We start from the raw sequence: 19970 nt of genomic DNA on the forward strand, positions 1-19970 counted from the left end.
AACTTTAATTGGTTTTCCTCCCCTTGCTGAAGCAGGCATGTGTGAGGGAAAGAGGCAGTGTGTAAGTTTGCGAGGTAATTTGCAAGCCGCCTTTTCATGCTGACGAAATGTCGCCCCGCTTGATTTGATACGGAGCATGTTTTGATTTTTCAAGAACACTTCCTTTTCCAGAGACGTTGCCGTAAGAAGCTGCCTTTGGGAGTTCTGCATTCTGGGAAACATGGACTAGTACCACTGCCCTATAGTATGATCATTATGGGAACTGGGCAACGGGAATAGATCAGAAGGTGTTCTGATAAAAGAAGTCTCTGCGAAGATGGAGGCAGCTGCAAAACGCGCCTGGCGAGATGAATAATTCAGCAAGGAAGCGTTCTTCCAATGAATCTAGATGTAATCCGTAATGTCGCGGTTAAGGGCTCTGAAGTGGAGGGGAAGATTAGATTACACATGCAGGAAAAGCAATAGTTCTAGTTTTCGGACTGCAAGCATTATCTCTCTCCCTCCCTGAAATGAAATTCAAATCTGGTTCTGTGTTTGAGGAGCGCCTTCCTCTGATGCTGGGCCCCCTCACCTGCTGCTGGGCCCCCCCAGGTTTATCTGGCACCAACAGATTTGAGCAATGCAACAAGCCAAGCTAGTAGATTTCATTAGAGCCAGAGTTGGCACCTGGCTTGCTGGGCAACCTCCAATGCCCCCTCCACAACCTACTGCTGATGAATACCTAGCATTCTGAGCAGTGCTGGGACGAATTTCCCACAATCCCCTGGAGTGATGCTATGTCAGGTCACTTGGAGAGTCAGCTGGCTGGAGCCCTGGCAACCCCGTCCAGCGATACGGAGTTCTGACGCCGTCCCGGATGAGGTCTGTCTGCTTGACTCAACTTATTGATCCCTCTGTGTGGGTGTTTCATCCCTTATCAAACGTTTAAGAGAGCCGCAGATTCGTTTTAGCAACTAATGGCTATTCTAAAATGTTAAGGAATTGATCTGTGGTTCCTGTGCATCGTTGTGGGGTGAGGGGGTGGGGAGTTCATTTTGCAGCTCCCTCCTCTTAGCAAGCCAGTTTTGGGCTTCATTGTGTGCTGCATGCATCTTGGCATGAGCAGCAGGAACATGGTAAGTGGTGGGGGAGAGTCGGTTGAGAGAAGATGCTCCCGCCCATAACCACCTTGCACTAAGAGTTCGGGCTCATCCAGTGAACATGGTCATTGGTTAGAATTCTGCAGAATTCGATGCCACAAGGGTAGGTCACTCCAGATCTGTTAGTCATGTTGACTACATGCAACCTCCCTTTTCTTTTTCTTTTTCTAATTTTTTAATTGATTTTAACATATAAATTATAAAATGTACCACAAAACTTATCACTTATACAATCTTTTTAGACTTCCGTCAGCACCTCCGATGATCCACCGTTTTAACCACTTCTTATGCATTTCTTAACTTTATCTTGCCTTTACATCTCTTAACAAATCATCCTCCCCCTTGTCCATTTTTACAATGCTTCCAATAATACTCCTCACAAAACTTCTTGCAAACCTACAAACGTCGTCTGATCTTCACAAATACTTTTCAAATAGTCCGTAGATTTACTCCAGTCTTCCGTGAATTTCTGGTCCCGCCGGTTTTGAATCCTTCCTGTTAGTTTATCTAGTTCTGCATAGTCCATTAACTCCATCCTCCATTCTTCAATCGGCAACCTCCCTTTTCAGAGACGGACGGTGAACTTCTGCTTACTAGATGGTTAGGACTGAGTACGAGAAGCTAGTTGCTTATAGGCTTCCTAGAGGCACCTGGTTGGGAACTGTTGGACAGGAACCATGGACTGAATAGGCTTTTGATCCAGCACAGGAGGAGGGTTTTTTTTCTTCTTCTTACGTTCCTGTGATCTGTAATTTGAAGGCCAACTATGTGGCAACAAAATGTAGGGAACAATCCATGCTGGCTGGTTAAGCAACAGTCGGTTCCTGATTTGCATTTCAGCAGACTCATGGTGTTGTCGAGTTGAACACTTGGGGTTTTAGGATTTCCTCTTGTGTAACGCACCATGGAAGCTGGTCCATTAATAGGGTACTGCCCCACCAATCTCAGCCTGCTCTCAGCCAGACTCACTTGCCTTCCTTCTTACATCCAACCAGTAAGGGGGTGGCTCTGCCCATCATGAGCTATGGCTGTACCTAGGGTTGGTCTCCCTGCTTTCCACTCTAGAAGTCCTAATGGGCCCCAGCTGCCAGTAGTAATTCAACACTGCCCTTGGTATCCAGAGAAACAATGGAGTGTGCCTCTGAGGGGTGAATTCAAATTGCTGCATTTGCAGCACCGAAATGACCCCTCTGGGACGCAAGCCTGGGCAGTGTGTGTGGACATCCTGGGCTGCCCAGACAACAAGACCCCCCTTTTGGTCTCACTGATGTGGTCCAAAGGAAAGCAGAGCAAGGTGTTTGTCTGGAAGAGTTGCCAGAAGGAGGTGTACAAAGCACCATTGGTAATACACACATGGAATCATGCAATGCAATGCAATGTTGCCCATCCTGAAAAGGCCTCTTAAAAAACTTGAATGCATTTTGGGAGAGTTGGTTGCAGGTGGGTTTTCGTGAATTTCACAAGTTGGAAAAATGGCAACATGGGGGGCAAAATGCCATTAACTTTTTTGTTTATGGACCCATTTTTAAAATGTAAACTATTCAGTAATCTTTGTGAAGGTGGCTACAAAAGGTGATATGACAACCTATGGCAGTGTTTCCCAACCTTGGGCCTCCAGCTGTTTTTGGACTACAACTCCCATCATCCCTAGCTAGCAAGACCAGTGGTCAGGGATGATGGGAATTGTAGTTCAAAAACAGCTGGAGGCCGACGGTTGGGAAACACTGACCTATGGGTCTCCAGCTGTTTTGGGACTACAACTCCCATCATCCCTAGCTAGCAGGACCCAGTGGTCAAGGATGATGGGGATTGTAGTCCCCAAACAGCTGGAGATCCATTTGTGGAAACCCTGTTCTACTCTATACTCCAGTCCTTGAAAGCCAGGGAATGCAAATACAGCCAGGACACCCATGATTCCCACCCTCTGGTGCAGGATGCGAAAAGGGGCAACTCTTGACGTAGAGTCCAAAACTGCATCCAGGGTCCCCACCAGCTATAGCTGTATATGTATCTATAGATAATACCTACCTTGCTGTTTAACCTTCTTCCAGTACTGTTGTTCCCTAGCCCAGCCCCAAAGCTGGCCCTATGTACCACTCAGCTTCCATCTTCCTTGCTCCAGAGTATACATCATTCTCTGGACCATATGGAAGGCAAAACCCGGCCTCTAACAGACGCTGCAAACCATACCTTGTACAGTGGTACCTTTGGTTGCGAACGGGATCTGTTCCGGAGGCCCGTTCGCAACATGAAAAGCCCGCAACCTGAAGTGCTGTATCTGCGCAGGTGCGCGGTGCGATTTGGCGCTTGTGCGCATGCGCGAGTGGCAAAACCCGGAAGTAACCCTTTCCGGTACTTCCGGGTCGTCGCGGGACACAACCTTAAAAAAGGTAACATGAAGCAAACGTAACATGAGGTACGACTGTATATATTGTGCTCTCAAGCTTTGTCCTATATCCCACAGGCATCCTGGTGGGGACCCTGGATGCAGTTTTGGACTCTACGTCAAGAGTTGCCCCTTTTCGCATCCTGCACCAGACACCAGATTCTCAAGTCTACTGGTCTATTGCATGTGGTGAGTACATACAATTCAGAACTGAGCCAAGCTCAGGACGATGGCAGTGATAACTTGGGGTGCCTTGTCATTGTGGGGAAGAAATGCTGCCTGATACAGAAGAAAGACTTCACTTTTAGTTTAGCGTGCGGGGGGTGGGGTGGGGGGAGGTAGGGGGACATCAAACCTTTGGGTCAGATCAGGGTTCCCATCACTTCCCCCCGGTTCTTTGGGAAGGAGGGTTGTTCAGTGGTAGAGAACACGCTTTGCATGCAGAAGGACCCAGGATCAGTCCCTGGCCTCACCAGTTAAAAGGGTCAGGAGGCAAATGATGTGGAAAGGCCTCTTCCTGAGACTGTGGAGAGCTACTGCCAGCCAGAACAGGCAGTATGGACCAAATAATCTAAGGCTCTATTTGTGCTATTATGTTTAAAGCACCACTATACCACGTTTTAAACAGTCGTAGCTTCCCCCCAAAGAATTCTGGGAACTGTAATTTGCTAAGGTAGTCTGAGAGTTGTGAGAAGACACCCCCCCCCCAATTCACCTCACAGAGCTACAGTTCCCAGGGAAGAAGGCTTGGCTGTTAAACCGCTCTGGGAATTGTAGCTCTGTGAGGCATAGCTGTCAACTTTCCCCTTTTCTTGCGAGGAATCCTATTCAGAATAAGGGAATTTCCCTTTAAAAAAGGGAAAAAGTTGACAGCTATGCTGTGAGGGGAACTCTTAGCACGCTGGACAAACTACATCTGCATGGATTGTTTGTGGAACGCATGGCCGTTTGAAGCGATATCATGGCGCTTTAAATCTGTAGTGCAAATGGGGCTAAAGGCAGCTTCCTATGTTCCCTTTACAACTGTTTGCATGTGCTTCTCTTGGATTCAGTGTGAAGCTATGGATAGGGTCCTCCAAGCCATCCATGCCCCAGCCCATGTATCCCTTCCATAACAAAACCAGCTGCTATTATATTAAGTGCAATGCTTGCCTTGCTAACACTTGAATCTTGTGTGCTCTGGAACCTCATGCAGATAATTGTTCAGTGACTCCAAGAAAGCGCACACAAAGGAGAGAGAGTGAGAAATCCTTCTTATTGTTTTTTTTTGTTCAGAAGCACGGCGAGGATCATGTTTGTCTTCCTGCACTACCGGGGAGCTGTTTACCAAAGGACGTGTCACCCTAAAGCCAATGAGAAATTGTTTTCTGAAGCTCATCCTCAAGTCCTCTTAATAGGTTCTCCATCCCTGATGTAAGGCCCGCTTGCACTATACATTTAAAGCAGCATCATACCAGTTTTAGCAGTCATGGCTTCTGCTAAAGAATTATGGGAGCTGTAGTGCTGAGAGGTGCTAAGAGACCCACCCCACCCCAAATTCATTTCTCAGAGTTCCAATCCCCAGAGTTCCTTGGGAAGAGGGAATGACTGTGAAACCACTTTGGGAATTGTCACTCTGTGAGGGGTATAGGTGGTCTCCTAACAACTCTCAGCACCCTCAGGAAACTATATCTCCCAGAATTAATTTAGGGAAGCCATGACTGCTGAAAGTTATATGATACTGCTTTAAATGCATAGTACAGATGGGGCCCTCGATGGTACTCAGCGAGACAAACAAAATATTTGATTTGCTGTAAGGCAGCCCCCTGTGATCATAAGCCTATTTTCAACTCAATTTCAATTACTTCTGATTCTCCCCCAAGTCCCTTTTCTTGGGGCAACTGCACTAAAAAAGACAGAGAAGGGCTAACAGAGAATAATATCAGCAGAATACTCAGTGCTCTTTTTTCTGACTTTGCAACAAGATAGGAGATGGTCGCTGGGGAAAAAAAGGGGGAACTCTTGTTTACCCAGCTGGTGTAGGAGCTTCTAGTGTACCCAGTGAAGTTTATTTAATACTAGTTAATGTTTCCTATCAGGAGCCAGCAGAGAAGAAATAACAGCGCACTGGGACTGGCTAGAGCAGAATGTGATGGCGACTCTCTCTGTGTTCGATTCCAGTGAGGACATCACCAGCTTTGTGCATGGGAAGATCAGAGTACGTTAGAAGCTGGTTTGAAGCAACTTTGGGACTCTTGCACCCAGTATTAGGGCTGGGCGATATATTGTCCAAAACCACTTTAAAATCCACATCGTGATAATAGTTTTATAATTTTTGACTGGGCAATATATTTCAAATCATGATGTGTGTGCATGTGTGCTATGCAAAAATCACAGTGTGGGGAAAACCATGAAGCCAGCCAATGCTTCTCTTGAGTCCTGCAACACCTGTTAACTCTGCTGGCTTAGCTCTCCCCTGCCTCATGGAGGGGGCAGCGACACCAGCAAAAATCACAATATGGGGGCGGGGGACAGTGAAGCCAAACAGTGCCTCTACATAGCTCCCTCCTTATTCCAGACATTGTAATATATTGGTACATCACGATGTTTTGTTGGTGATATATCAAGATGTTGAAAACCAGATGTCTACCCAGCATCCAGGAGCCATGGTGGAATGCAGAAAAGTTGCAGAGGGGAGGGTGTTGAAAGGCTCTGGGACTGAATGTGGACCTCTAGGCCTCGCTACCTGGCCCTCAAAAACCTCCCTAGGCTGCACCCCTAACTGGACCTGAGCTTTTCTGCTCTGACAACACTTCTGGGTACAGGATACAGAAGCTATACAAGGGGGGGGTACTGAAATAAGCCTACTGCCCATACTTGTTGCTCTGCCTGCTGTTGCCTCTGGCCCCACCGCAAAGCAGTGGCCCGAGGCTCTTGGCTTCAGGGGAGTGACTTGGGTAGATTACCTGGCGTTCAGCACCTCATTCACCTTTTTTTTCTAGGGTTTGATTGCCGAAGAAGGGAAAGGGTCCTTAATAAGAGAGGAGGATCCTGAGAGGTTCCGTGAGGCTCACCTGAAGTTCGGGAAGTGTTTCGGGCTACCGGAACAAGAGAAGCTGGTGACGTACTACTCATGCAGCTACTGGAGAGGCCGGGTGCCCTGCCAAGGATGGCTGTATCTCAGCACCAACTTTCTGAGCTTTTATTCCTTCCTACTGGGAGCTGAAAGTAAGTGGAGTCCTGCCGTTCGCTGTGATTCCCTTGCACAGTGGTGGGTTTTGAAATGAGCTTTATGTCTGAAGCTACAAGTGGATTAATTAATAGATATCTTTGAAAGACAATTGTCTATCGAAAAACATAACATAAAGATAAAGGGAAGTACAGTGGTACCTTGGTTCTCAAACTTAATCTGTTTCGGAAGTCCATTCCAAAACCAAAGCGTTCCAAAACCAAGGCACACTTTCCCATGGAAAGTAATGCAAAATGGATTAATCTGTTCCAGGCTTTTAAAAACAACCCCTAAAACAGCAATTTAACATGGATTTTACTATGTAACAAGACCATTGATCCATAAAATGAAAGCAATAATCAATGTTCTGTACTATAAAATAAATAAGACAGCATTATAGATGATAAAAATTAAAATTAATTTTTTTCTTACCTGCACTGATTATAGTAAAAAACGCAAAAAATAGCAAAAAGAAAAGCACCAAATATAACCTCAGAACACTGCAATCAGAAATGGAATGCTTTAATTACTATGGGAGGTGGGATTAAAATTTGCTTCTTAAGGGTAAAACGGGAGTAAAAAAGCCTTAATTTCTATGCGGGGGACTCAAATTTGCTGTGCAACAGTAAAAACGGAAGCTCAGGAGCACATTTGGCTTCCAGGGCAAAGTTCGAAAACCAGAACACCTACTTCTGGATTTGCAGCATTCGGGTTCTGAGTTTTTCGGGAACTAAGCTGTTTGAAAACCGAGTTACCACTGTAACTGCTTTCTTAAGCAGAAGCGCAGCTTGTAAACCTTGTACCACAAAACAGATCAGTATAAATACAACATAAACAATAAAAAAGAATGAGCATATTCCATTTTAGAATTCTAATCTGTACCAAGATCCTCTCTGCATTAGCATCTGAGCACATGCAGAAACCACCTTCTTGACCATGGGACCCGCTATTGTAACTCGCCAAGGGTTTGAGACCCATTGGATATACCCTCATCTGGGTTAGCTAACCAGTCAAAGCTGTTTCCATATGCCCATTAGGTCTCTGCATTTGGAGCAGAGCTTTTCATTGTGGTTGCCCCTTCTTGTGGGACAGCCTCCCTGTTGAGATACAACAGGTACCCCACTCCTTGTAGTTTCTGGTAACATATAGAGACATATTTGTCCTGACAACCTTCTCCAGCTGCTGAATCTATGTCCTGGATATTTGTGCTGTCCTTAAATCTGTTTTCTAGAAGCTATTTTGAAATCTCATCAACGATGAGAGTGAATGCTGTCCATAGAAAACAATGGAGAAATCAAAATTGAAGAAATCAGTATGTCCACCCCCCAAACTCCTAAAAACAGCCCAATGAGGATTGGGCATTTTCAGTGAGACTGGAATGCTGAAGGAACATTGATGAGGAAGAGGGATTGATCTGTGAATTGTAGCTTTGGGAAGGGAATAGAGGGTTACCTGACAATTCAGCACCCTTGAGAAACTACAGCTTCCAGAATTCTTTGGGAGAAACTATGACTGTTCAAAGTGGCATCATCGTCCTTCAAATGTACAGTCCGAATGTGGCCAGAAATACCAGGTTGTCAAAGCTGGACGTGTAGCGCTTAAAAGAGGAGATTTAATGCTGTTATGTTTTAAGGTTAATGCGAAGCAGTGGTATCTTTCCGTGGAAACGCAAAATATTTCATGGGATGCTCCCTTTAGGGTCAAAGGAAAATAGCTGGCCACCGTGAAGCCGAAAGGCATGAACATATTTCTTTTGTTCCCACCTGCAGTAAAACTTGTCATATCCTGGGATGAAATCTCAGTGCTCGAAAAGTCGTCCAACGTCATCCTGACAGAGAGCATCCACGTCTGCTCCCGGGGGGAGGATCACTATTTTTCCATGTTCCTGCACATCACTGAAACATTCCTTCTCATGGAGCAGCTGGCCCTGTATGCTGTTCGAAGACTCTTTGACAAGGAGACGTTCGATAATGACCCCGTCCTCCATGATCCCCTGCAAATCACTAAGAGGTAGTGTGTGTGTGTGTGTGTGTGTGTGTGTGTGTGTGTGTGTGTGTGTGTATTATAATAATGAAAAAGACCTTCTGCTTCTGCTCGCTTCTAAAGCTGAGCTGGGGATGATATCCTAGTAAGGGGCTGCAACTCATTGGCAGAACATCTGCTTTGTGAGCAGAAGGTGTTGGGTTCAATCCCCAGCATCTCCAGGTAGGTCTGGGATAGACGCCCTGCCTGAAACCCTACACTGCCAGCCTGTGTAGACCATATCAGCTATTTCCCAAACTTGGGTCTCCAGCTGTTTTTGGACTACAACTCCCATCATCCCTATCTAACAGCACCAGTGGTCAAGGGTGGTGGGAATTGTAGTCCAAAAAAACAGACCCAAGTTTGGGAAATACTGAGCAGTCTGACACTGTATAAAACAGCGTCCTGTGATCTTCCTATGATGGTGATTTTATATTATTTTTGTACACGACCTAGAGATTTCCAGGCATTCCACACACACACACACACACACAGACACACACACACACTGGCATGAGTTCTATTCAAGTGCAACCACATATATGTGTAGCGGGGTAATAAATGGAATCATACCAGGGTATGGCAGGAGAGCTGGAGAGCCCTTGAGGCTCATGAGGAGACCGTCCCTGGAGCTCAGAAGAGGACTTCATTGAGGGCAAAGGAAGGCCTGAAGAGCCCAGAGGGGCTTTGTTTAGGCCGCTCAGCCTCCCCACCTAACTTAATTCTGTCCAGATGTGTAATTTTATTATGTAGGAATGTTAGTTTTTAAAAACCTGGCCCCCTGCCCTTGTTTTTTGATCATTTTATTAGGCCTATTGTTTTTGCATAGCCTGTTTTTGGTGTTTCTTTTTTTAAAATTAATATTTTACAGCATTTTAAAATGTAAACAGCTTATAAGTTTGTTTATATTTTTGATTGAACGGTGCTTAAATCTTGCTAAACGAAAGCAAAATAAACACAGGTAACTTGGAAAGAGCTGTGTTTTCCTCCTGCCTCTGTTTTGCAAGACAAACATAATTAACCCACCACACTTCTTTCCTTACCCCCCCCTTGTTTTTTTCCTTCCCCAGAGGGCTTGAAAGCAGAGCCCACAGTGAGCAGTTTAATGCCTTCTTCAGGCTACCGAAGGAGGAGTGTCTGCGGGAAGTGCACGAGTGTTTCTTATGGGTGCCTTTCAGCCACTACAATACTCTGGGGAAAATGTGCATCTCGGAGAACTACGTCTGCTTTGCCAGCCAGGATGGTTGCCTGTGCTGCGTAATCATCCCTCTGAGAGAGGTGAGTCAGGTGGGAGCCAAGGCTAAGCCGCCGCCACCTGCCACTCTGTTGTTAAGTCTGCCTCCCCTTCTAGAATCAAAGCAACTGCAGTCTAGCGAACATCCAAGTCGAGGGGCTTGTTACTGGGTTTAACTGCTTTTTTTCACCTTATTGTTTTACCAGAAGTTGTGATAGTATTATTTTAATGCTAGGATCTTAACAACACTTTTACAGTCCTTTTAAAATCGTTGACAGGGCAGGGTGGAGACGCACTCAGTAAATCAGACTGGTACTTTCTGGCTCTGGGTGCATTAACCAGCCAGCCCCATCCTGGTGCCCCTCCAAAAGACAAAAGAATAGTAGAATTGCAATGAACTACAAGAGCCTAACCCCTTACAGTGCAGGACTCTTTTGCCCAACGTGGGGCTTGAACCCACAACCATGGGATTAAGAGTCTCATGCTCTACTGACTGAGCTATGTTCAAGCAGCAAGCCAGCAACTTACATGAGGGTTATGTTCCGGGGATCGTGTCTAAAGCCAAATCCACGTATTATCAAAACATTGGATTCAATGGCGGGTGGGATTGCCAAAGTCTTTTTCCCAGTCTCCTTTCTGCTCCCTATTTATTTTATTTTAATATTTTTGCCAAGCACGTAAAGCTAAATGTGCACAAGTCAAATATGCTTGTGAGTTGTGGGTTTAGACTCTATACATTTAAAGCATATCTCGCCCCTGGCAAAGACTCCTGGGAGGTGTAGTTCACCCCACAGAGAGAGAGCTACAGCAACTTAACAAACTACATCTCCCAGGATTCATTGGGGGAAGCCATGATTGTTTAAAGCGGTATGATTCTGCTTTGAAAGCAAAATTAAAAGAGGGTGAACCTCCTGGCCTCAGCTGTAGTGTAAGCCCTAGCTGTCCTCGGAGTGAATCAAACGTTTGAAGCCTTAACCTCTTGACCAAATTTAGTGAGAACGAGCCTTGTAAGAGTGGAATCTTACTGCCATCTTTGTGCATGCAAACACTTGCAGGTTGTATCAGTCGAGGTGTCTGATCCTGGTAGCAAAGCTGTCAGCATCGCTACCAGAGGGAAGAGAGCCTTCCGTTTCTCCGAAGTGCGGGATTTTGAACAAGTGGTGGCGACGCTGAAGAGGAAATGTGATACCACAGCAAGCCAACAGCACAGCATGAGCACAGAGGTAAAGGCTCTGTTTGTCTAATTCATTGCTGGACTCTAGGGTGGGGAGGGCGGTCTTTTATGACGGCTGTGTTCATTGGAGACACTATGCTTTCGAACTCCAGTTGCTGGAAAATGAAGGGGAGGAGAGTTTCTCAGGCCTTGCTTGTGGGCCTCCCAAAAAATGGGCACCTGGGTTGGCCACTGTTAGAAGAAGACGCTGGGCTAGTTGGGCCATTGAGCTGATCCAACAGAGTTCTCCTTATGTTCCTTTGAGTCAGGGGAGATCAGAAGGTCGGCGGTTCGAATCCCCGTGATGGGGTGAGCTCCCGTTGCTCGGTCCCTGCTCCTGCCAACCTAGCAGTTCGAAAGCACGAAGTGAAAGTAGATAAATAGGTACCACTCCGGTGGGAAGGTAAACGCCATTTCCTTGCGCTGCTCTGATTCGCCATGAGCGGCTTAATCATGCTGGCCACATGACCCGGAAGCTGTACGCCGGCTACCTCGGCTAGTAAAGTGAGATGAGCGCCGCAACCCCAGAGTTGTCCATGACTGGACCTAATGGTCAGGGGTCCCTTTACCTTTACCTTTAGCAAACTTTGGGGGACCAGGCACATGTTTGCAAACTGAAAGAGCTTGTGGTTAGTTCATATACCACCTAATGCCAGAACAGGGGGACTTTTCAGAAGGTTTAGGAGGTTACTCGGAAGTGCGCCTGCTTTTTCTACTTCTCTTAAAACACAGCTCCTGTTGTAAATGCGTTTTTTGCAGGTTGCTGCTGGCTCGAACGCTGAGCCTCTCGCGGACTATTTTGAGGGGCAGCTGATGGCAAGCCACAAAGACAACAGCAAGATGGTTAGTACCGAAGCCCTCATGACCGTCTTTCACCCTCAGGATGCGGAGAATCTGGACGCTAAAATGGTAAGAAGGAAAAGCAGCTCCTCTTGTTGGAAATACATCTATTTTATCCCCCCGCACCCCAACTTGTCATCTTTTGCTTACTTCGCATTTGGTTTTGTTTTATGCACCTAGAGTTCATCGTTCTTGTGCACATTCCACCCCCTCCCCCCAAATGGGATCTGCAACAAAATGTTGCAGTTGTGGTGTGTTCCTGTTCAGGGAGGCAGCCAGGCAACATCTTCTAGGAGACTCCATTCCATCCCACCAAGTTTCCCATCCCTTTCTCCATCCAAGCTGTTCTGTTCCCCCTGAATGTGCTCATGACAGAAGATGCTCCAGGACCGATAGCCACCAAATCTCTGTTTAAAAACCTCCAGAGAAGGAGAGTCCACCACCTCTCGTGGGAGTCTGTTCCACTGCCAAACAGCTCTGACCGTCAGAAAGTTTTTCTGAATGTTTAGTCGGAATCTCCTTTCTTGCAGCTTGAAGCCATTGGTCCAGAGCAGTAGAAAACAAGCATTCTCCCTCCTCCACGTGACAGCCTTTAAGATATTTGAAGATAGCTCTCATATCGCCTCTCAGTCTCCTCTTTTCCAGGCTAAACATACCCAGCTCCTTCAAGCGCTCCTCATAAGGCTTAGTTTCCGGACCCTTGACCATCTTGGTTGCCTTCCTCTGCACACATTCCAGTTTGTCAACATCCTTCTTAAATTGTGGTGCCCAGAATTGGACACAGCATTCCAAGTGTGGTCTGACTAAGGCAGAATAAAGTGGGACTATAATTCCCTTCATCTGGCCACTCTACTTCTGTCGATGCAGCCTAGAATAGCATTAGCCCTTTTTGCTGCTTCATCACACTGATGACTCAACGTTAACCTTGTGGTCCGCTAAGACCCCTAGATCTTTTTCACATGTACTGCTAGTACATGATACCTTGCTTTTCTAGTTGAAAGAAAAAATGAAGGAGCAGTCCTGGAACATCCTTTTCGTAGAATGTGGGCGTGGTGTAAGTATGTTTCGGACGAGGAGGACGAGGGACCTGATTGTCAAAGGGATACCCGAGGTGTTACGAGGAGACCTTTGGCTTCTTTTCTCAGGTACTATCGGTTATGTTCTCATGGCAATGCGTTGTTGCTGTTGTTATATTGCAGTGTTGTTTTATTTATTCAGGTCGTATTCCACCCTTCCTCCCAAAGGAGCCCAGGACAGCAGACATCAAAATGTTAAAACAATACAATTAAAAATAAAACAAGGCGATTAAAACTATCTAAAACCTTTTAAAAGCAACCCCGTACCATAATTTCAAGGTTGCCATCTATGGGCCCATCAAAAGTCTGGAGTTTATGGGGTTGCCTTTCAATTTCCCCCGAAAGTCAGTAGTGAGGGAGACAGAGTCGCCTCGCCGGGGGGCGGGGGCATCCCACAAATGGGGAACCTACATCAATATCAATAAATATTTCCTGGGCAGCTTACAAACAAAATAGTATTGAAAATACAACATACAAGGTTGCCTCCAAAATTAAAGAATCAAGCGTTCTTAATACAGTTGTACCTTGGATCCCTTGGTACTCGAACGTTTTGGCTCCCGAATGCCGCAAACCTGAAAGTGAGTGTTCCGGTTTGCGAACGTTCTTTGGCACCCAAATGTCCAACGGGGCTTCCAAGGCTTCCGATTGGCTGCAGGACCTTCTTGCAGCCAATTGGAAGCCACGCTTTGGTTTCTGAATGTTTTGGAAGTTGAACGGACTTCCAGAACAGATTCCGTTCGACTTCCAAGGTACTACTGTATTTTTCTTGCTTTTCGGAAGGTTTTCAGTTATGTTATGTTTATCTACATACAGTATTCATTTAAAAAAAAAACCACAATGCAGCGAGATTCAGGTAGGTAGCTGTTTTGTTCTGACACAGTCAAAATAAAAAATAAAAATTAAAAATTGTCCAGTTGCAGTTTGCAACAATTGTCTGTAAAACTGTCCGATAAAAACCATGTAACATACTAAACATTAAGGTGTATGTGTGTGTGTGTATATATAGGCAATATGTATTTAGACAGAATTTAAGCTTGGCATGGGAGAGAATGATGCTGTCTTCTAAAGGCAGTGGAGGGGGTCGAGGTGGGGGCACAGAATGGGCAAAGTATATTTTTAGGTGAGCGAGAAATAAAAATATCAGCATATGCTGATGACAGGAATCCAGGAATTGAGGGGCGGGGCAAATAGAGGGCGAGCCCCTTGTTTTGGAGGGATGCTCCCCCCCCCGAGGTACACCAGCCCCCCTGGCGCTGCCTGTGTCTCGAGGGGCTGCAGAGCAGCTAATAGTTTGGTGCTAGCCCAGTTAAAGAGGAGGGTTGGAATGATGGGGAAAGAAAAATTGTGTGACCCACGCAGGAGCACTGCATGTCAGGATCCCAGTTTGAGTAGCACTGGCCTGGGTGGTTTATTCCTCGAAGGCTGCTTAAAATGGTCTCTGCTGGTGAGCTTTTGCCAACCTAGTGCTGGCCTGTGCTGGCTGGAGCTGATGGGAGTTGTAGTTTGGAACGCCTGGAAGGCTTTCCAGGTAGGCAAAGGCTGCATCAAAGTTGGGGAGCAAATCTGTGGGTGCAAATCAGCCTTGAGCCCTTATTCAGACATGGTGGCCAGAATAAGCACACTCGCAGCTTGTTGCAGGGGAAATGCAAATGTCCTCTTCCTGGTTGTTCTGTAACAGTGTGACCCTAAACACCTTGGCAGGCGCTGTAAATGACATGGCTACCAACCCGGGCTATTACACCGACATGGTGGAGAGGTCCTTCGGCACCTGCACTTTGGCAACGGATGAAATCGAACGTGATCTGCGCCGCTCTTTGCCCGAGCATCCAGCTTTCCAGAGTGACACGGGCATTTCAGCCCTGAGGAGGGTTCTCACGGCATATGCCTACAGGAACCCCAAGATTGGATATTGCCAGGTGAGACTTGCCTGTGGCCCTGGCCATCCTTGTATAGTCTGCAAACTGCTAACTTTTCTTTTTCTTCTTCTTCTTTTTAAATTGTTTTGTTTCTTCATAGTCTATGTACACGTGGGACCTGGAGAAAAAAGGCTGGCAGCAGAGGTTTTGTTTTGTTTAACAAAAAAAGTATATACTATTTGATTGTGCGGTTTTTTAAAAACGTTCTAAGGGGGTTGCAAAAAGATAAAACAGAGCATTAAAATTCCTGGGTGTTCAGGGGAGAAACAGTAGAAAGGTGTATTTGAAGCATTCTAAAGATTATTAAAATCAGCTTAAAAAATAAAACACATGTAACTTCTATATGTCTGGGTAGACTTGCCTAAACAAAAATGTTTCAAGTAGGTGCAGAAAAGACTACAGAGAATGCGCCTGCCTGGTATCAATCGGCAGGGAGTTCCAGAGTGTGGGCACCACCGCACAAAGGAAAGGTCAATCTCTTGCAAGTGCAGGAGGAGTATTTTGTGGCACTTGTAATGGTACCAGTTCCACACTGGTTGCACCTGTCCAGGGATGCTATGCCCCTTTCCATTTCATCCTCCTTCCCCCTCGTTTTCTGTTCTCCTCTCTTAACCAGTTACTTAGCATTCTGTGCCAAAAAAGCATGCTCAGTCCCCACCAAGCTGTTTGGGGTACAAAGCACTTTTTTATTTTTATTTTTTGCAAACCTTAGAGTTCCCTTAATCCTGTTAGGGATTGTGCTTAGGTTCTTGCTGCTTTTGGCCACATAAGGAGAATGATTTTTGACACACCCACCTGTCAATCACCTGACATCGCAGTGATGTCGGAATGTAGACACCTGTCAAAGTTGGCCAGTAGTGGGTTGTTGGGAGATAACCTGCTCAGCCCTGCGCACAGTGGGAGGCAGTTGGCGCTGTGGTCTAAACCACTGAGCCTCTTGGGCTTGCAGATCGTAAGGTCAGCAGTTTGAATCCCTGCGATGGGGTGAGTTCCTGTTGCTCTGTTCCAGCTCCTGCCAACCTAGCAGTTCAAAAGCATACCAACACAAGTAGATAAATAGGGACCGCTGTGGTGGGAAGGTAAACGGCGTTTCCATGCGCTCTGGCACTCGTCACAGTGTCCCGTTGTGCCAGAAGCGGTTTAGTCCTGCTGGCCACATGACCTGGAAAGCTGTCTGTGGACAAACGCTGGCTCCCTCGGCCTGAAAGCAAGATGAGCGCCACAACCCCAGAGTCGCCTTTGACTGGACTTAACCGTCCAGGGGTCCCTTTACCTTTACCTACCTTTACAGTGCTTCTCAAACGCTCAAGAATCAGGTGGTTGTTGTGCATTCGGGAAGTGGCACACTCAGGGCTAAGCAGGCTTTGCAAGGAGCAGAACGAGTCCTTGATTTCTTTTTTACGAAATGACGTACATCTCTCTCCCTCCTAACACTACTTACTGTGCTCGATAGGCAATGAACATTCTGACATCAGTGCTGCTCCTTTACGCCAAGGAGGAAGAAGCTTTCTGGCTCCTGGTTGCTGTGTGCGAAAGGATGCTGCCCGATTATTTCAACCGCCGAATCATTGGTACTGCTTCACTTTAATGATCGCTTTCGCACATGAAAGGAATAGGCAGGAGAACCTGCTGTGCAGTAAGAGTAGATGCCAGCATTTGATTCCCAGCGCATAAGTCCCAATGGCAATAGAGCCTTCCTCTTGGAACGGGCGGTGCTGCAGGCAGTTCATATGGAACAGGTTGCAGAGATAGCAGGGGTGCCTGCTTAGGGAAGGGGACCCATGGAGCACTCTGTGTCCAAGGGGCCTCTCAACATCTGGAGCCAGAACTTCATGTTTGGGTTATAGGAATCTGCCCAATATTGAGCTAAGGCCACTGGCCCCATCCAGATAAGTGCTGCTTCCATAGAGTAGCAGTGACTCTCTGGGCATTCGGACAGTCCCAGTCCTTCCCACCCTCCCTTTCTTCCTTTCTCCCTCCCTTCTTTCCTTCCATTTATAGTGATGCCTTAATTCAAGGGCACCCCAGGCAGTTCACAAATAAATAAAATGTACGGTTGGTCCTGTGTTTTGATGGGGAAGAGGACATTCAAACCGGAGCTGGTTCTGTTGTTGAGTTTACCTGCCTGCCTCCCATGCTTCTTCCTTCTTACAGGGAAGATTGTGCACATTGGCCGTGTGCGTGAGGGGAAAAGATCAGCTGAAGCAGGCCCTGATGTCGATTCTGCTTTCTTCTCTTGCAGGGCTATCATTTTATTGTAGGGTGTTTCCAAAGAAAATTTAAGTTGATCTTTCAGTCACCTTTCCCGAACACAACCCAGTCATTCCCCTTCTCTTAGAATCATAGAATTGGATGGGACCCTGAGAGTCATCTAGTCCAACCCCCTGCAATGCAGGAATCTCAGCTAAAGCATCCATGACAGATGGCCATCCAACCTCTGCTTACAAATCTCCAAGGAAGGAGAGTCCATCAACTCCTGAGGAACTTGCTGTCAAGCAGCTTTTACTGTCAGAAAGTTCTTCCTGATGTTTAGTCATAGAATCATAGAGTTGGAATAGACCACAAGGGCCATCAAGTCCAACCCCCTGCCAAGCAGGAAACACCATCAGAGCACTCCTAGTCAGAATCTCCTTCCTTCTAATTTGAATCCATTGCAGGGGAGGAATTTCATAATATGGTTCCCTGTGCAAGGCCAAAATTTGATGCCCCACCAACCCAGCCCTCACACCACTTTCCCAAAGCCAGCTAAGGGAGGCACCAGGCTTTGGGAAGAAGGTGTGAGGCTCTGGCGGGGTCCTACCTCCTTCCTAAAGCTGGACAAGTGCTATCTAGGCTTTGGCAAAGAGGCAGAAAAACTCTAGGACTTCTTTTCTGAACTAAGCGCTTACTAGGCTTTGGGAAGGAGGCAGGAAGGCCCCCTCTGGTCTCAGTGCCCTGTGCAGGTGTCTTGCCCAATGCAAGGTGGTTCTTTTAAAACGAGATTCAGAAGTCATACAAAACACAAGTGCGTGAGAAGATTAAAGATTTTATTCTAAACAGCAAGCAATATATACATACCAAGCAAGCACTTCAATCTGCCACTTGGAAGCCCTCAAGAAGCAGCAAAGTGACTCCCTCAGGTAGCCTCAGTTTGCATGGCCCCATGGCCATCAGTCCGTGCACGAGCTTCTCCAAAACTCTGCCCACAACCATCCAATTTATAGCTAGCTAGCTAAACCACAGAACCTAGGGTTTGCTGATCAGAAGGTTGGCAGTTCGAATCCCCACGACGGGGTGAGCTCCCGTTGCTCAGTCCCTCCTCCTGCCAACCTAGCAGTTCGAAAGTACGTCAAAGTGCAAGTAGATAAATAGGTACTACTCCGGCGGGAAGGTAAACGGCGTTTCCGTGCACTGCTCTGGTTCACCAGAAGCGGCTTAGTCATGCTGGCCACATGACCCGGAAGCTGTATGCCGGCTCCCTCAGCCAATAAAGCGAGATGAGCGCCGCATCCCCAGAGCCGTCCGCGACTGGACCTAATGGTCAGGGGTCCCTTTACCTTTTTATCATATCTTGCAGGTGCCTTGGTAGACCAAGCAGTGTTTGAGGAGCTGATCAGGAACTATCTGCCGCAGCTGACGGAGCACATGACAGACATGACGTTCTTCTCCTCCGTCTCCCTGTCCTGGTTCCTCACTCTGTTCATCAGCGTGCTGCCCATCGAGAGCGCGGTCAATGTGGTTGACTGCTTCTTCTACGACGGGATCAAGGCCGTTCTGCAGCTGGGCCTGGCTGTGCTAGATTACAACATGGACAGGCTGCTGACTTGTAAGGATGATGCAGAAGCTGTGACTGTCCTCAACAGGTAACAGAGCCTTTTTTTAAAAAAACCGAAGATGCTTCACCTGACAGTGCAATTCTGTTCATATTGACTCAGAAATAAGTGCTGTTTGGTTCAACTTGTTGCTATTACTACCAATAATAATTTATTTATATGCTGCCCATCTGACTGGGTTACCCAAGCCACTCTGAGCAGCTTCCAACAAATTAAACACAATACATCAAACATTAAAAACTTCCCAATACAGTGGTACATTGGTTCTCGAACTTAATCCATTCCAGGAGTCCTTTCAAATCCCGAAACTATTTGAAAACCAAGGCACGGCTTCCAATTGGCTGCATCAGCTTCCTGCACTAAAGTGGAAGCCGCAGAAGCCTCAACGGATGTTCAGCATCCAAAAACGTTTGCAAACTGGAACACTTACTTTCAGGTTTGCGGCATTCGGTAGCCGATTTGTTCGGCAACGAAACCATTCGGGAACCAAGGTACCACTGTTCGGGGCTGCCTTCAGATGTCTTCTAAAAGTCTGGTAGTTGTTCATCTCTTTGACATCTGGTGGGAGGGCATTCCACAGGGCGGGTGCCACTACCGAGAAGGCCCTCTGCCTGGTTCCCTGTAACTTGGCTTCTCACAGCGAGGGAACCGCCAAAAGGCCCTCGGAGCTGGACCTCAGTGTCTGGGCTGAATTTATTTACGATTACATTCATAGTCCACCTTCTTCCAAAGAGTTCAGGGTAGCATAGAGGTTCCCTGCTCACCATTTTATCCTTGTGAGGTTAGGTTAGGCTGAGAGATGGTGACTGGTCCAAGGTCATCCAGTGAGCTTTGTGGCTGAGTGAGGATTCAAACCCTTGACTTCCAGGTCCTAGTCCAACATTCTTACCCCCAAAACAACAACAATTGCTATTATTATTATTATTATTATTATTATTATTATTATTATTATTATTATTGAAATTTGTAAACCACCCTTCATCTGAAGATCACAGAGTGGCTCACTGCCACCTTAGAAACGACACCACAGTGGAATCCAGTGATATAGGATTGTAACTTGAATACAACTAGAGTAATGTGAATATTTTTCTCCTTTACAGATTAGGCCTCTGTCTACGATCCCC

General features: G+C 46.5%; 1 protein-coding gene across 2 annotated transcripts in view; it reads left to right on the forward strand.

The window, feature by feature from the left end:
* The window catches only part of TBC1D8B (TBC1 domain family member 8B), a 51437-nt gene that overhangs the window by 10304 nt on the left and 21163 nt on the right, over nucleotides 1-19970 (forward strand). Inside the window, exons 2-12 of one of the 2 annotated variants that reach the window (XM_028715040.2) lie at nucleotides 3604-3714; nucleotides 5604-5722; nucleotides 6507-6732; nucleotides 8503-8743; nucleotides 9826-10033; nucleotides 11045-11212; nucleotides 11962-12111; nucleotides 13037-13187; nucleotides 14820-15034; nucleotides 16488-16605; nucleotides 18591-18876. In XM_028715040.2, coding sequence (XP_028570873.2) covers nucleotides 3604-3714; nucleotides 5604-5722; nucleotides 6507-6732; nucleotides 8503-8743; nucleotides 9826-10033; nucleotides 11045-11212; nucleotides 11962-12111; nucleotides 13037-13187; nucleotides 14820-15034; nucleotides 16488-16605; nucleotides 18591-18876 — 1993 coding nt within the window. The remainder of the gene's footprint in view (nucleotides 1-3603; nucleotides 3715-5603; nucleotides 5723-6506; nucleotides 6733-8502; nucleotides 8744-9825; nucleotides 10034-11044; nucleotides 11213-11961; nucleotides 12112-13036; nucleotides 13188-14819; nucleotides 15035-16487; nucleotides 16606-18590; nucleotides 18877-19970) is intronic. The other variant, XM_028715041.2, reaches the window with a different exon arrangement.

This window comes from Podarcis muralis, chromosome Z (genome assembly GCF_964188315.1).
Source record: "Podarcis muralis chromosome Z, rPodMur119.hap1.1, whole genome shotgun sequence".
In the NCBI taxonomy this organism is placed as follows: domain Eukaryota; kingdom Metazoa; phylum Chordata; class Lepidosauria; order Squamata; family Lacertidae; genus Podarcis; species Podarcis muralis.